This window comes from Alligator sinensis, unplaced genomic scaffold, assembly GCF_000455745.1.
Source record: "Alligator sinensis unplaced genomic scaffold, ASM45574v1 scaffold547_1, whole genome shotgun sequence".
Taxonomy (NCBI): Eukaryota; Metazoa; Chordata; order Crocodylia; family Alligatoridae; genus Alligator; species Alligator sinensis.
Window position 1 is genome coordinate 1,305,272 of NW_005842217.1, and position 15,893 is coordinate 1,321,164.

Below are 15,893 nucleotides of genomic sequence, written 5' to 3' on the forward strand. Positions count from 1 at the left end.
GCGAAAGGAAATCTGATTCTGAAGAACATGACAATGAGCTTTGCTTGAGGAGCTGTTGATTGGATGGCATGTTTAACTTGTCCTTACAAAGTCGCTGGCCAGTGAGAGATACAACAGCAAGATAATTAAGCTACTGGCTACTTTAGTTCGGTTACATGATTAATTCTGTCTTTATTAAGATGGATGTTATTGTCTACATGCTTTAGCCTGGTGCTAGTTCTTGTTAATTCCTCTACTTTTCCCTCTCAGAGCAAAGTCCTTGACAAGATTGACATTGTGTGCAGCTTTATTTTCTGAGTGAGTGGCCAGAGAATCTTTCTTAAGTGAATTTTAGGTGGTTTCTGCTGTTATAATGTTATTTGATTTTTTTCATAGCATTCTTCATGTGGGGCACTTTTGTATCTGATTTAAATTAGATTAGTCTATGGACTCTGGAAGATACTGGCCCAGTTCGTGTGTTGGCTTGCACCTAGTGCATGTTTTGTAAATCAGTACAGAATTAGACTGTTTGCACGGTGTTGAAACTTACTGGAAAATGTGATCTCTGTCCTGACAAAGAGCATTCACATAAGCAAGATATTACACTTGTGTTATACTTAAACTTTATTTCATGTTCTGTAATTACTACTGGTATTAAAAGTGCAGGGCAGGGTTGTGTGTTAATGAGTTGGAGTGGATAATTTAAGGATGCAGCAGGTGGAGAAAGTGATCATAAAAAGGAAAAGCTCTGCTTTGACAGGAAAGAAAAGTGGGAATAGACATAGGAAGACCATGCATTGTTACTCCAGTGTTTTCAGAGCTTAGGTATGTGAGTGGTGATGGGGAAGGAGGAAATCTTACCAATGCCCATAAGCCAGCAATGAATCCAAATGTTGTTTAAGCAACTACGTTCCTGATCCAGCAGATGGATCTGATTCCACACAGATTTATGCTACTGCGTTGGGTTTCTTTTTCAGTGATGAGTAACACACGTTGTTTTGGCAAAATTGTTCCCAGTGGCCTACTCATCATTTGCCAGTTTGAATGAAAAATGAGCCATCTCAAGTAGCACCTAGCTTATATATGGTGCAGACCCCCATCAGAGTGCAGCACTAAACTACATGGCTTCAGCATGCTTGAAAATGAGAAGGACTGGTTTCTGAACTCATATGGTATCATTTCCTGTGTCCAGATAAATTATCTGTAGGCAAAAGGAAACGCAGTGAGGATGAGGAGGTTCCAACACCAGTGGAAATGGCTGAAAATACAGATAATCCCCTGAGATGTCCAGTCCGACTTTATGAGTTTTACTTGTCAAAATGGTAAGTGACAACGGAATCCATTTTTGGATGGTATATGGACAAGGATAAGCCTTCCAGCAAGAAACCTCATTGGGTGGGGCAGTTCTCTGGTGGAGCTTTCTCCAAGCCCCTGAGAGGATTTCCTTTTTCAGCTACTAATGCCCCTAGCATCTTTTCAGGGTAATTAATCCCTCAACCCCCTGGAAACCAGGAGCATTCACCTGAGCCCTTTTACTCTGTACTAGCTTGAAAGCTTCTTATTTTTCCTCCCCAGCACCACACCTCAAACAGAGCCTTGAAGACAGCTTCTACAGTAGCAGTGCCTCTGGTTTCAGTATTTGGGGGTAGTAATACAACTATGATTGGCAATAGTTTTAAGTGTTCCCCATGCTTTGTGGGGAGGAGGAGGAGGAGAGGAAAATGAAGAGAAAGATGGAGTAACCCCCCCTGTACTTTGCCCTTCTGCTTAAAGATTATTGGCCCAACAGGCCTGAAGTGCAAGGGAAAGAGCAGTCCTGCTGCGGCACTTGATGTCCCTGCCTCCTTTCTCCCCGCACAGAAAACAACATACACATACATGCGGGCTCTTCTTTGTGGATCTCAAATTATCATTTGTCCCCTTGTTCTGAGAGGCACAACCAAGCTCTATATTGCTGGAGTCTGACCCAAGATTCCTTACATCACATACCGCATTCTGTGTGAAAGAGGGTGGGTAAAGTATGAAAGGCAGAACACAGTTAGTGATGTTGACTTTATTTCCTGGAAGGTTAGAGTAATTTTTACTGCAGGAGTTGCATAGAAGTCTACTGAACAAGGACATTTATATAAATCATTCACTGCATCCCTCCCACTATCCATACATTATGCTTAGATCATTGAGCAAATGGAGTACTGCATTCTTCTCTTCAAAGGAGAATACACATGCAAGAGAAAGTGACATCTCATTAGTGATAGTTAATACCCTTATAAATCATTCTCTGAAACACACACAAGTTTAGTGCACAATAGTCCTGCTCCTCAGGCAAAATCACGTCCAACAACCTTCTGGAGCTTTGCTGGTTTTTTTCTCATGCCCCTTGTGTCCACCTGCAACGAATAGAAGTCTTATTGGGCTGTCAAACATTTTGTTGTACCATCTCGTATGACATTACAATTTAGCCTCTGCAGTAGTGGCGAGTGGCAGTCTGAAGCCACTTCCTGGATTTTAGTATAATAATACAAAGTCAGTAGGGGAAGAAATTCTTTCTGCCGAGGGCTTTGCCTTTTGTTAAGAGAAGTCTGCAAGGCCTTTTCAGATGCCGAAGGTCAGTCTTTTCAAGCAGATGGGTTCACCATTCTACTATTTCTGCCAGATGGACTAGGATTTAACTTTGTTCATCACTGGCTCTTGAACTCTTAGTACTCTAAAGAATGCTGCAGAAGTGTCAGGTGTTCTTAGAAATACCAGAAATGCATTTAGCCTGCACATGTTTAACAGCAGTTCCCACAATTGTCTACAATAAGAAAGCAATTTTATTCAGAGACTAAATGCCAAATGCACCTGTCATATTAGCCTTGATAAAGAATGCTTTGCATTCAAAAGCTTTTCTAACTTTATTCCAATCATGCAGTTGGTCCAATAAAAGATATTGCCCACAAAAATCCTTGCCGCTTGCATGTATTAAGACAATAATACCATGTAATAGGATGATACTGCTATTGATCACAACTGAAAGGAGAGACTGCCATTCTGTTTGGTTGTGTAAGCAAGCAATGCTTTTTGAACTGGAGCTAACTAGGCATCACTGGGTGTATCTACATGTGCCTCTTTTAAGTGGGCTTAGCTTAAAACAGGGGCGGGCAATTATTTTGGCAGAGGGCCGCTCACTGAGTTTTGGCAAGCCATCGAGGGCCGCATGACAGGCAGCTAGGGGCAGATTAATATTAATTTTCTAAATTTTTTAGGGGCCCCGCAGGCTGGATAGAATGGCCTGGTGGGCTGCATCTGGATCCCGGGCCGCATTTTGCCCGCCCCTGGCCTAAAATCACCATCCTGAAGGCGCATTGAGGGCACGTGTCTACACATGTATGTCCTTAATGCATCTTAAAAATGGTGATTTAAGGCTATGTGAGCCTAAATTTGATACCTGCATAAAGCAGGTATCAAATTTAGGCAAAAATAGCTAAGTCGCATTAGCGCACATGTAGATACACTAACGCACATTAACGAGGTGTGTATCAATGGATGAAGAAGGTATATTTAATCACCAGTAGAGAGATCTAAATTATGGTGATCTAGTCCAAGAGTAACGTCTACTTTCCTTGCTCGCTCGCTCTCTCTCTCATGAACTGTGTTGTGGCCAGGTCTCTGTTAATACTGCCTTTTGATACATGGTCTTACTTTCTTTACACTAACAGTTCTGAAAGCGTGAAGCAGAGAAGCGATGTATTTTACCTTCAACCTGAGCGTTCTTGTGTACCTAATAGCCCTATGTGGTACTCCACGTTGCCAATAGACCCTGGGACCTTGGACATCATGTTAACACGTATTCTTATGGTGAGGGAGGTACATGAAGAACTTGCCAAAGTCAAATCAGAGGACTCTGATATTGAGTTGTCGGACTAAGTGAAGTGGGGTATTTTCCTTTCAATACACACTGCAAGCACCAAACTGTGAACGCATCCAGCCTTTGGAAAATGTTGTGTATCAAGTAAGCCAAGTCAATATCACTAAAGAGGCATATTTTGAACCACAATGGGTGTGCAAACTGGAATCGGAAGGAAGAAAATTACGTAAGCTGCAAGAAAGGACGGCATCTTATGGCAGTGATAAATCATCTAGACAAACTTAAGATAAACTAACCTGTTCAAGCGGTGCATAAATTCTTTATTTGTTTGGGATCTAAAACAAAAAATTGTGAAATATTTTTAAGGAAAACTGTTGTGTAACTTCTACCATAGTAAGAATGAGCACAGAGAGCTAGACTGTGGCACACGTGACTTCCCAGCCTGATGGCAGGCCATCCATTACTGCGGAAAAAAACCCTCTGGAGACCCGTGAGCTTTCTTCCCACATGGACGAGAGACAAAGTACAGTGATGTTCTGACAAACAGATGCCTTCTGTTACACACACGCACGCATACCTACACATGCGCACACACTTTTTTAAAAAAACTTTTTTTTAAAGGCCAGAAACCAATGGTACTATCCTACAGGACAGCTACCTAGACTGCTGTTGAAAAGTTACATAATGCTGGAGTCTAGCTCTCAATCCATACTAATAACTATGGCTCTGATGGAGCTCTGATATGAGTGAAGTGCTGTAAATCAAGCATCAGAGCAATCATGTTATGGGACAGAAATTTCTGGAGTATTTATAGGAGAGCAAGAGTCCAGGGCAATGTGCAGAAAATCCCATGAATAGCCCACTTGCTTCTACAGTCTTGATAAAATTAGCAAACGCTATGGCGTGCAGAAATTTTTTTTCCTTAAGGCAGCTTTCCTTTTCCCTCCTTTCCCAACTCCTACGTAATCCCCCCCTACCCCACACACTTTTTTTTTTTTAACGAGGCAAGTCTGGAGAGCCTTGTCATTTCAAGTGAAGATACACTCAGTCTTTCTCTTTCCCCCTTACAAAGCCTACAGTGTTGTACAAAGGATGCAGTATTACTTTTGACAACAGAACTATGGTAGAAGAGTACCTTGTGCATTTTTTTTAATCCCACCCTGCCCAAAGAAGTTTAGTCATAGTGTTGGAAACTGAAAGAATTTTTTTGATGGCTTGGCTGTTACTGCATCTCTTAGATGTGGAATTCTTCCGTATTGCATCTAAAGGACAGGACACTAATCAGATGATAACTGCGTCTCTCTCCATTTATTCAAGTTTGAGATGCTTGTTTCTGAAGACCAGGTCATGAATGCATTGGAAACCCAAATTATTTTTAAAGAGAATTGTAAGGTTTTTATCTGTAGTTTTGGTCAGTAGCCCAACTTCTGTAGCAGGGATCTGATATTTGACCTTGTCACTGAAAATTCAGGAATTGAAAATCAACAGCCTTGAAAGAAATCTCTTTTTTGTTTGTTTGGGGTTTTTTAATTTTATTTTTTTTTTAGCAGTAACAAAAAGTAATTTAACAAAAATAAAATCAAAGTAGTCTATTGACGTTGTGTACTCAGTAGTCCTGTCCCTGCTTGTAACAAATTTCACTGATGTATTTTTTAATACAGAAAACTGTGTGAAAAGTAAACCTGCCCCTGATTCTGTATGATCCAAGTCCATCTGTGTCTGTCATTTCTGATCGGAGATGCTGTTTACTTCACATCCTGGCCTGTCATTGTTGAGAGGAAATACTTAAGCCAACATATATTATCCTACCAATAAACTGCCCAGACCCATGGAGGCTTAATGATTTCAACTATGTTAATTTTATAGTGTATAAACACTAACCTTTCCCTCGCTGTAGTTATATTAAAGTAGTAGTTAAATAGCAGGTGCACTATTCTGAGTTTGGACATTTGGTATAATTCAGAAAAAAATCAAGTCTATTGTATGATGCAGCGTGCACATGCATGCACACACACATGCAAGCAGGCAAGCACAGGAGATGTCTTGCTTGCTTGCAAGTATGCCCAGAAGTTCAATATTAATACAGACCAGGAAATGTCCATGTATTATTGTAATTCTTGGACATTCACCACACAAGTGCAGCTATTCAGGTCTGTTTCAGGTTGTTTTCCCCGTGTTTGATTTTTCAGGTAATAAGAAAGGAAAACGGTCAAGACCAACCTTGTTTGTTTGTGGGGGTTTTTTTCCTTTAAACAACAACAAAAACAAAAATCTGAGTTTTCCCTTGATCAAAGTTATAGAAATATTCCCATAGAATAAAATAATCTATTTGTATATGATGAGTGACTTCATTCATTTTTCTTTCTGTCTCTAAAGAACCTCATTCTCTTTCCTGTCTGCAGAACTACAGCGTATCAGTTCGGTCTCGGTATCTGAAATGATTCTTACCCTTCGTGTCCTCTTCAGAAAACAAACCTAAATCACTTTAGCCGAGCTGATTGAGAGCAGAGTTGCTGAACATTTTTGTCTTTTTTATATTTTTTTTCTTTGACGTTAAATGGTTCATTGCAGCTTTTCGGTAACATTTAATAGGATCATAGTTTGGGTTTTCCACAGTGATACCTTCTGCTTTGTGGTTCTTCATTAGGGACAGTGTACGTTTCCTGGGTATTCCACTGTTGTCTCAGCCACCCAGAAGATCCGTGGTCAATTTGGTTAGGGTTTCTTAGTTAGAGGGCCCTCTTATTTAGAAAAGTTTAAATATATTTATAAGTTTTATGTAGAGTATCAAAGGAACTGGATATCCTAAAACACTTAGACATAACTATTTATAATAAAAGGTTTCTATATTGTTTGCTGTCCACGCAACACTTCCATTACTTGAAATGCTCTATTTAAAGAGAGAAATCACTTCCTTTAGTCTATAAACGAGCATAGAAATAACAAAGGTGTGTGCAAGAAGGATGAAGGCATTGCTCCCTGCTAATAGGATTTCTCTGATTATTTATATGCCTTCTAACCCCTGGAGGCTTCTAATTTTGAGCGTGCTATCCTATATATGCACAGAGAAACATCTCTGTACAAACCGTTATGCTTGAGGGCCTAGGAGCTGAAATGTCTTGCTACTTATTATAGGGTGTGTTATAGTAAATTACAGCTGTATCCAGTAATTAGAGTCCTTGAATTTTGCTCTTTTTATTTTATAGCCTTTCTGGGGTATGACTGTGCTCTGTACAGTTCTGTCATTTTTCTAGTGCGAGTTACCCTAAAAAAAATGCTCAGTACTTAATGTACTGAGCTCCTTCAGCTTCAGTTGACTTTAGAGGGAGACTGAAGGCACTTGGAGTGTCACAGAATCAGGTGCAAAGGAAGATGCATGTTTTATAAATTATTCCATCAACTTCAGTCAACACTGATCCAGAAAAGACTGGATTTATCTGGGAAGTCTCCAGTTTGATCATGTTTTCTCAGAGGCTTAAAATCAAGTGATGGCAACATCATCTCTTTCCTGCAGTCGTATAACGACCAGACAGCACTGATGAAGCTTTAGTGCTGGGGTTACAGAACTGACTCAGAATGTGCAATAAAGTCTTTCCTTGAGCAATAGGTTCACTGTTGCCTTAAAAAATAGAGAACAAATGATGTGCATAGAAATGTTATTGGTAGGGTTCAATTTCCATCTCAGGCTATCTAAACAGAATAAGGGCGTTTCAGTTTTGCTAGCCTCAATGCAGTAGGGTTTCCTTTTTGTGTGTGTGTATTATTTCTAATAAACCCAATGAAATCAGAATCTGGATTAGTTTTCTTTTGCTGCATGGCTGCTAATTTAAAAAACGTGGCATGTAAAAAAGGGACATCTTTTCACGCTAACTTGCAGTACTAAAACAAGCAACTGGACTTGAGCAGCCAATGATGCAGATACATTGCAGAAAACAGATGGAACCTACCCATATTTACTGTATTTTTTGTAAATCTTTGCAGCGGCAGTAATTTTTAATTCTTGACAAACCCTGAAAAAATGGCTGATGCTTATCAAATACTTCTATATTTTTTCATGAATCAGATTTTCCAAAGAGCAACGTGAAACTGGGTTGTTATCGGTCCTTATGCAAGAGAGATTTTGCAGCCAATCTTTGTGGCATGGTACTTCTTGATGGAATATGGATTTCACTCCTGTATTGAAAGTGTCAGACGATTGCTAGCTGCTTATTTTCTGCAGGATGAAAGTTAGTTTCATCTTACTTTGGTATTAATAAAGCGGAATCAAAGAGTCTGGTTTTCCCTTTAAGAATTGCAACTTTAGAGTGAACCCTGCTTGCATTACACAAGAATTACCACTGAAGTAAAATCCCTGTGAGATGAGCCGTATTACCATTTTGTGTCTTTCTGTTCCTTGATGCCTTCAGAACTGAAAGGGTGGGACTAGATTTTTACACTATAACTGTTCTGGTGTGGGCAGTAGCTTGAGAACAATTTCTACTTCAATATTGTGACGGAAAGCTTGTCAGCTAGTTACGTCTAGCCACACCTGCAACAAAAATACTTTTTTTTCTTTGGGGCTTAAATGCACGTGTAGACGGTGACAGCAGGATTAATTTACTCTGGCTCAAATTGAGCCGGAGTATATTCAGGCGCATTAATTGCACATGTAGACAAGCCCAACGTTACTTGAGCATAATACAAGAGTGACAGTATGGTATGCAGATGCTGTTATACCAGGAATGGGACAGACTTTGCAAAGCCCTACTTTGAAAACTCAGAAGGTTTAAGTTTAGAATTACAAACTTTTTTTATTATTTTGTTATTTCAATTTGAGGAAGAGTTTTAACGATGAACATAATATTGTTGTGGGTTTTTTTCATTTAAAGTTAGGTGCTACATGCATTTGAATCAACAAAGCTAAACTGATTTATAAACCATTGTCAACTTGCCCCATCATATAACCATTCTAGAATTTTGTAACACAAGTTTTAATGATGACATGAAACCTAGATATCTGGGATTCTCCCATCCCTAGTTCCTAACTTGGATAGGATGATAACATTCACACAGCTAAAGCTTTTCCTATCTTCCTGAGAGATTTTGTGGTGGTGGGGTCTCCCCAAAAACCCTGGAATTTACTAGGGTAGCTATAAAAAAACACAGTATTCTCTCAAAATGATCAAGTTAAAAAAAGCACATCATTCTGAATGCGTATGCATTTCTTTGGCCAAAAATCCTATCTGGATTCTCCATGATCAGATTGTGCATGCAAAGGCAACAACAGCTGGTTGAGCCATGGATGGCTCATATGGTTTATAACAAACTCTAATTGTTCAATTCACAAAGGAATAGCTCATTTGCGATCTTGGGCCAAATACCTCTCTCGCATTTGAATATTGCCTGTGTATATTTATAACCCAAAAAAACCCTAGAATGGTCTCAGTCTTGATCCTGGGTAGCCAGTATCCCTACCCATAGCCTACTTGAAACAGGGGCTGATTCATGGCACTTGAGTTCTGTTCCCAGTTCTGCCATGGACTCATACCAGAGCCTTAGTTCACATTACAAGAACTACTACTATAATATAGATGAAAGCCTCCACTGAGTCACTTGCTCCTTTGTACCTCACTTTTGCCATCTGTAAATTGGCTATGGTTTTCCACTTCATATGGGTTTTGCAAGCCTGATTTCTGTAACATTTTGCATCCCTTGAATGAAAAGTGCCATGTAACTGCAAAACATTACTTCCAGAGCTGTAAAAGGCTAGTTAATGAATAAGTATTTACTAACTTCAGCCTTTATTAAAAGGAACATATTTCTTAACCCTGAAAGGGAGGGTTTTTGTTCAAGTAACATCTGTGTTCTAGAAAAGTGACTAAGAAAATCTTTAACTTGACCAGAAGAATAAATCCTTATCCCACAAATCATGTCAAGATCTCACATTGAAAATGATATCTTTATGGTTTTTTTGAGCTAATTCAAACCCCCACAAGTTTAAATATTTCAGGGCAGAATGTACATATTTTTCCATATGTTTGGACAGCACCTTGTACAATGGGACCCAGTCTTTTTGAGACCTCTGAGTGTCTGGGTGCTACTGTGATCGACTGACATCAAAAATTGTTATGCATAACATTGAATCTATGGGGGGAAGGGAATCATTTAATCTGCAACCATGATCAGCTAAGACAACTAATTTCCCCTATCCAATTTCCTGCTTTGCAAAAGTAATTCCATCTGCAGGTCTGTTTCTCAAGGTGTTTTGTAACCTTAATGCTCCTCTTGTGGACAGATTTACAAAATATAAAACAGCAACTCTTAATAATCTTATCAATCACTATTCACTTGATAGTTGATAGCCAGTGCTGTAGCTTGGGAAAGCAGTTAAAACTCCCTTTGCACTGTTAGGAGAAATATCTAATAAACCTGAATAAGCAGAAAGAGTGAGTCCTTGGCACAGGAGGGTTTACTGAAGTTGCTGCCATTGCAACTCCAGCTGTTACTTAACAGCTCAAACTATTAGCTATCTCACCTACCTGAAAAAGTCACTATCCAAAATCACTGATGCGTGCAGTTAAAATTCCCCTCGTCTTCTGAATTAAAACGCCTGCTTCCTCTTTATTTGGATTCATAGCAATTTTTCTGTATGCATTTTTTTAGCCCTTGATCCTACAGAAATGTATTTAAATGGAAACATTTGATGATTAATCCCACTGGCTACTATATACAGTATACACAAGTAATGTCAAATGTGTGCATCTGTGTTTATGGCCTACGTGTGATAAGTTTTCTAGCTGTCTCAAAACAGTTGAGGAAAGCCATTTAACCTGACTTGTCATTCAAAATCAGACAAATGAGACTAATTAACTGTTCCAGTAAGATATATAATATTCCTCCAGCCATATTTCTATGTAAATAAAAAGAAAATCTCGCAGTTAAAATTTGCCACAGCAAATAACGATTCCTATAATTGTATATGTACTGTTTATAAATACATATCCTTTTATTAGCACTACATCCTGAATTAATATTGTACAGTGGCAAACTGCTGAACCACAGAATATCCTGTTACACAGAATATGTGACTAGACATTTTATACCAGCTTCTGAAAGTATACTCTGGGTTCATAGGCAGCCAAATCTACCAAGATGAGTTACAGAAGCTCTGATTGATTTTTTTTTTAATTGAGGTGTCTTTTAATATACTGTACATCTGATATTTTTGTACTGTTATTTGAAGAGAGCTCAACTGAAACATTTGCAGCTGGTATTCAGTGAAGGAGGCAAAAAATGTTAAGCCTAGATGTTCTTGTTAACAATAACGGCATGTGATTTGAAAAAAAGTAGCGGCAAAATAATGTGAATGGCAGCGTAGTGACTAAACTATTGTTTAATGCATTTCTTTTAGGTAGTTTATTGTGGATGGTCTAGTAACTGAAATTCAGATGTTGGCAGTAGGAAGCTTTGTATACCAATGTATTTAAGTGTATAACACTGGATAGGTCTCCCTTTTCATAAATGCTTAAAATACAAAAAGTGGAGATTTTTTTTGTTGTTGATGTGTTGTTTTTGTTTCTCTTGAAACCCATCTAGGATTTAGGGAGGGCATCACAGTACTGCTGTGAAGGCACAGAAACGCATTCCTTACCTCTAAGGCAGAACTACTCAGAAATATATTTTGAAGGGACTACAAGTGAAGTTTTCCTGCTCCAGGGAAAATTGTGTACCAATAACATAACAATAAGTTAAGGTATATTTCCAGTCCATTCTGCAAATTCACAGTGCATTATTTTCTTTAGTTTAGCTCTTACGGTGATATATTTTTCCTTTCCCCAATGGGTTTAGGCCCAGATCCTGTAGACATGAATGGGCTTAAACCTGTGAATAAAACCCTAGCTTTAAAAGGGACTATTCACGTACTTAAAGTTGTGTATACGCATAAGCGTTTACAAGATCAGGGCCTTCGTATGTAAAATATGATTTAAGAATTAGCCTGCATTCTTGATAACAAAACTGTCTTTAGGTGATTAACAAATGACAATAGATCTGTATAAGTTCTTGGGCTGGTCCATGTTATTGCAGTGACTTTTGGTTTGGGGTTTTTGTTTTTTGGGGGTTTTTTTGGGGGGTGGGGGTTGTTTGTTTTGTTTTTAAACCAGAAGCTGTATGTCTGGTCCTTGCTATCTGTGTGTGTAGTGGCTACGTTTTGAGGAGTTGCAAGCTGTTACCTTGCTGTGGCAGCACGTGCAGGGGTGGGAGGTTCTGGGGACAATGGCGGGTTTAAATGTGTGTATATATTGAGCACCTACTGCATTTGTATTTTTTTATATTGTTCAGATAAAATGTTCTCATTTCACATGTCAGTCCAGTCTATCATCTACCACCATGTACAATTTGAATTAAACACCGTTTATAATAAAACTATATCTACATCTTTGTCAGTGTCTCATCCTTTTGTGTAGAAAGATTAGAAAGGAAACAATGCCTGGGCTGATTCTGCTGCTAAACCAGTGTAAATAAACCTTGAGAAATTCAGGATGTGGACAGACATAACAGTTGTATCAGTATTAAATTATAGCCAGAGACACTGTTCCAGTATAACTCTTAGGTTATATCTACTTATCTGTTCCTATACCAGTATAAGTGGAAGTAAACTACTGTAACCTTTCTCATTCTGGTTTACAATTACAGCAGTTTTGTCAGCTTATGTTGGTATTTTAGTGAATAGACATAGCCATTAGATCAGAAAAGCAGATGCATGCTCCCAAATCTTCCCATCCTGTTTTAAAATGGTTTAGTTACCTCTGTCCACTGCCTGAACAAGCTTCTCTACTTTTATACTGGTAATTACAGGTATCACCTTGCCTCAACTATTCCCCATTTCTTCTGCATGTTTAATTTTTGCATGCAGCCATCTCTTTATTCCCAGCCAAGCCATGTGTAGCACTTCTGAGTGAATGCATGCACTTTGCCTAGGCAAGTGTGGCCTGTGCAAGCTAACAACATTCATCAGTGTAGCAACTGTATGTTGATTTAGCCTGGTAAGGAAAAAGGGAAAGCTATGTTCCATAAGTGCACCCCAGAGAAGTTAGTTCCCCGCCCTCCCCAGGTGCTTAATTAGCTGTACTTCACCACCAGGTGTCTTATGTTAAAGGACAGGTGTTAGGGGTGGGGGAGAAGGCTAGCTAGATTTGAGAGCAGTAACAGGAACTTTATTTTCTGCAGCTTGTAAAACATTGCTGTCTTGGTAGAGGTGATTGTTTTTGGCAAGCTGAAGGATAAGCTTATGGAAGTATCAGAAAGACTCTGCAGCTGCAGCAATACAAGTGGACGCGTAGGTTGCAAAATTAAGAGAATCTGCCAGTGGACAGAGGGTTTTTCCTCCTGGAGTGAATGCACTGAGGTAAGACCATCCTGCTTAGAGACTCTTTTAATCAGATGTCATGTAAATACGCTTTTGTGTGCAACAGAACTTGCCTAGTAGATCCATGTGCTTTCTGCTGTTTGGAGGCAAGCTACAGGGGTAATAAAGCGGGGGTATATCGCTCCATGAGGCAGGTGGCTGCAGGGTATGTTTGCTAGAGAGAAGGCTGAGTTTTTTTCAGCTCCAGCTTAGGCCTTGGAGTCTGGATGTGAATTTCATTTTATTCTGTGGTATCAGATCGTTGCGCTGACCTTGTCAGAGAGACATCTTTCTTGTTACAGGCTTTCCCTGGAAGCTCGATGCTGAAATCTGTTCAGGCTGCCTTGTTGCAGAGCATGTGGGTGAGACATGTTTCTTGCTTTGCTGATGCTGTAAACCTGTTTGCAGGATCTGAGATGGGTTGTGGACTTGGGGTGGGGGAGACAGGTGTGCACACAATGTACCATCTGGCGGAAATTTGGGAAATTGGTCTGTGAAGTGTGGTTTGATTTGATTTGTTAACGCAGCACCTGAAAGTCTGCCAGTTGTTTAGTGAATCGAGGCCAGTGCTCTTTCAAAAGCTGCTGCTTGGGTATTGCACCTGATTCCATAACAGAGAATTACAGTACATTAAGCCAGCAGTGCCCAAACTTTTCACCCCACAGGCCGGATGGGCAGTGCTAAGTCTATCCACGAGCCAGATCCAAGCCAGTGGGCTTGATCCAGTAGTTAGGATCCAGCCCCTGCTGGATCCAGTGAGGTGCACAGCCCAACCCTGGTCTTTCTGCCCTGGAGTGGGAGGGAGAAAATGGCCCGGCCCCAATCTGAACACACAAGGGCCGGGAGGCGCAGATCAGGACACGTGGCAGTGGCCCAGGCAGGGCTGGATCCAGCTGCCTGGGGCTTCCACCACTTCCCTGCTGCCAAATTTTCCAACCTGTGGGGATTTCCGCAGGCCAGGTGCCATGGTTCGGAGGACCAAAGGTTGAATGCCCCTGCTCTAAGCTGTTGGGGTGAGAAGGACAAGGATAATGGTGATCAACTAACTGAAATGCTTGTTCATCGATGTGAAGGTGGATAATACAGAGATCCTAATAAACTTACAGGGTTACCTGCTGCTACCTTGATTTTTTTCCTCCTTTGGTGCCATGTGATCTTCAAACCCATTTTGCAGGATGGGGTTGGTGTGCGTAAATGTAGGTGCCAAAATACCTCTCTTGCATGAACTAAAAGCAAAGCTGTTAAACCGCATCCACGTTGTATGTGTGAGTCCATGCATGGCATATCTGTCTCTGTCAGTGGTACATTTAGGCTCTAAGCACCCGGGCTAGATTTATGGCACCTTTGGAAACTGCCAGAACTTTGTTTTCACTCGTATTTTGACTACAGATAAATAATAGAACGATTTTTTCTGTTGCAAGTAACTTGGAGCACAACTATGGATTTCTATTTGAAACTGCTGGGTTTATCTTGTGAATCATGTTTGCAAACCTACCAGTACTAACACTGCAGCACCCTTGAAAGTAAATCAAGGCACCCCAAGGAATACCTCTTGCAGTACTCCTAATGATAAGGAGTTGGACCAAGGGCCTGGAGATGCAACAGCAGTGTAAGCAAGGAGTAGACAGACAACAATAAACCCTTTGCTGGTGTAAGTGCCTCCAATCTAGCATAAAGGTACCCCAGGAAAAATCTAGTAAAAATGTGGGAGTGCGGGGGTTATCTATGGCTTCTGTGTCTATCCAGGGTACCCGTTTCTGTTTCTATCCAGGATAGCAGTTTGCTGTAGGCAGAAGCTGTTCAGTGCTGCCCCACCACCTCGTGGTGAGGCACTCGCATAGCAGCTATTCAGTAGCTGCTCATCCATTTACACCCGGCTCCCAAGCAATTACACTAGTGAAAATGTGTCATGTGTTCAGGCTCTGAGCCTGTTACTCATTGCACATGTTTCTGCACAGCTGTCGGATCACTTCTGGCTACTGCTATTCTAAGCAGCATTTTGGATCACAGACTCTTCTATGAGGCATGTGTGCTGTACACAATAGAACTGGGGCTTGATGCAAGTAGTAATAACCTGGAAGTGTGAGGTCCTCTATGCCAAATGTGCCACCCATTTGAGAGATTGCACCAATTAATAGTCATCTCCGAATGCTCTCGAGAGCTCGGTTCCTCACAAACCAATGCACAGAGAAATCTTGCAACTTTCCAAATCTTATTGCTTAGTCTACTGGTGTCACTGCACCAAGGTTGCTGATCCTGAGACTACTTCCTAGCTTAATCTTGCCTTTGGTGGGGTCACAGAAGGGTGCAGGGGAGGGTATTGTTCTGACATTCAGCCTAACTCTCCTCTTTTTTTCAGTTTCATTCTACTTCTCTTAGTGTTATCCCTTCAGCTTAGAGTGTTTTATAGAAATGAAGTGTTGTGAGAGTTCATTTTATCCTCTGTCCTTCCCCCAACAAAAGTCTCTGCTCTCTGAAACAGCAGCACTGCACACCTAGTGTTTCATCTACTTATTTGAAAAATCACCATACTAAGTCCTTTATACATACACACAAGTCAAACATTGGACATGCAGCTATCTCAGGCTTGCACAGCTGGTCAGATGCTAGTCTCCAGCTATTTAACATTTAGAAAGGTAAAAACATACATTCTATTTTCCATGCAAAGAAACTGTATAATAC

At 40.3% G+C, this 15,893-nt stretch overlaps 1 protein-coding gene across 6 annotated transcripts in view; it reads left to right on the top strand.

Annotated features, from left to right (window-relative positions):
- Positions 1 to 12,245, top strand: part of LOC102375298 (zinc finger MYM-type protein 4) — a 54,984-nt gene extending 42,739 nt beyond the window's left edge. For 4 of the 6 annotated variants that reach the window (XM_025208044.1, XM_025208043.1, XM_025208042.1 and 1 more), the window contains 2 exons: positions 1,172 to 1,301; positions 3,678 to 12,245. In XM_025208044.1, coding sequence (XP_025063829.1) covers positions 1,172 to 1,301; positions 3,678 to 3,885 — 338 coding nt within the window. In that variant the 3' untranslated portion in view covers positions 3,886 to 12,245. Of the gene's footprint in view, positions 1 to 249; positions 270 to 1,171; positions 1,302 to 3,677 lie in introns of those variants that run through there. The other 2 variants (XM_025208045.1, XM_025208046.1) reach the window with 2 other exon arrangements.
- Positions 12,246 to 15,893: the final 3,648 nt, after the last annotated feature.